The following is a 1657-nucleotide window of genomic DNA, read 5'->3' as shown; positions in this document are numbered from 1 at the left end:
GTACTCCCTGGCTTTTGTGCTCGGTGTGCTCGGGAATGGAGTGGTTATCTGGGTGACCAGGTTCAAGATGAAGAAAACTGTTAACACAGTTTGGTTCCTCAACCTTGCTGTGGATGACTTCCTCTTCACTGCATTTTTGCCCCTGAGTGTGACTTACACAGCTTTGGATTTCCACTGGCCTTTTGGCAACTTCATGTGCAAGCTGAACACCACCATCAGCTTTCTGAACATGTTTGCCAGTGTCTACATTCTGGTGGTGATCAGTGTGGACAGATGTGTGTCTGTGGTGTGGCCCGTCTGGGCTCAGAACCACCGAAATGTACGCAGAGTATCCTGTGTGAGTCTGTGTGTTTGGGTGGTGGCTTTGATTCTCAGTGCTCCATACTTCATCTTCAGGGACGTCGGACCATCGTACCACAATAAGGATATCATCAACTGCTTCAACAACTATGCTCTTTCTGGTGACGAGGACACATATAATGAGACTCATCAGGCCATGATTATCACGCGTTTCCTACTGGGATTTGTTGTGCCCTTTACTGTCATTGTCTTGTGTTATGCTGTTATAATCCATCGTCTCAGAAGAAACCGCACACTGGCCAATCAGTCAAGTCGCCCCTTTAACATCATTGCTGCCATTATCATCACTTTCTTTCTGTGCTGGGCTCCCTTTCACATCATGGGTCTAATTGAGATGGCAAATCACATGCCAGAATATTCAAGTGAGATATTAGATGATATCACCATAATTGGGTTACCAATAGCCACCAGTATGGCCTTTCTCAACAGCTGCCTGAATCCACTGCTGTATGTGTTCATGGGCCAGGATTTTAAGAGTCAAGTCCACAAATCTATCCACAACATCTTGGAGACTGCCTTCCAGGAAGAAGAGAAACGCTCTTATATCTATACAAATGCAACCACTCAGAACAATAAGAAGTTAGAGTCTGACACACAGTTGTAATGCGATTAAAGAGATAAATACACTGTACTGTACATAGTGACTTTAACTGTGTCTAACAAATTACCTTTTCTTTAAATTCATGGATCCTCTCAAATTATAGAGTTAATCTCTTAAGATTTAATAATATTAATGAATTAATTTTAGGAATGTTGATCAAAAGCATTCTCTTTTTTAACTATATTATATATTATTACTGTGATATTGTACAGCAAGTTAACATTTCTGGGGGCATTTGAAACACTTTGGAATGCTAAAATATTTTAGTGTACCTTCTTAACATTCTTAATCAAAAAACAAAATAATGCAATGCCTATTACGCACAGTATTCTCCATATGTACCAAAAACAAGTGAGAAACACATAAAAAGTGACAAACAGGAGCAACTTAAATCCATCTATACTACCTGCGATTGTCTCAGTCCCTGTATCTTTTGCCCAAGTTTTTATTTTCGCAATAATTTTTGTTGTTGTGTTTATTTATTTTGGGTTTTGTACTTTTATTTACAAATTGTGGAAATGGATCGTTTTCTTTCTGGTTGTCTCAGTTTTGTGTTTATGTTTTCTTAGTTTTACTTATTTTACAACAACAACAACAACAACAATCTTTATTTATAGAGCACATTAAAAGCCAGGGGCATGCCAAAGTGCTTTACATAAAACAATAAAACAATAAAATGATTTACACTAAAACATC

At 38.4% G+C, this 1657-nt stretch overlaps 1 protein-coding gene across 1 annotated transcript in view; it reads left to right on the top strand.

Moving 5' to 3' along the window:
• Positions 1-964, top strand: part of LOC102304650 (chemokine-like receptor 1) — a 3327-nt gene extending 2363 nt beyond the window's left edge. Inside the window, exon 3 of the mRNA XM_005924331.2 lies at positions 6-964. Within this exon, the coding sequence (XP_005924393.2) occupies positions 6-964 (959 nt within the window). The remainder of the gene's footprint in view (positions 1-5) is intronic.
• Positions 965-1657: the final 693 nt, after the last annotated feature.

Source organism: Haplochromis burtoni, unplaced genomic scaffold, assembly GCF_018398535.1.
Source record: "Haplochromis burtoni strain Fernald_Lab_line unplaced genomic scaffold, NCSU_Asbu1 Contig_76, whole genome shotgun sequence".
NCBI lineage: Eukaryota > Metazoa > Chordata > Actinopteri > Cichliformes > Cichlidae > Haplochromis > Haplochromis burtoni.
Note: the sequence above shows the minus strand (reverse complement) of the source record. Positions and strands in the feature narration are given on the sequence as shown.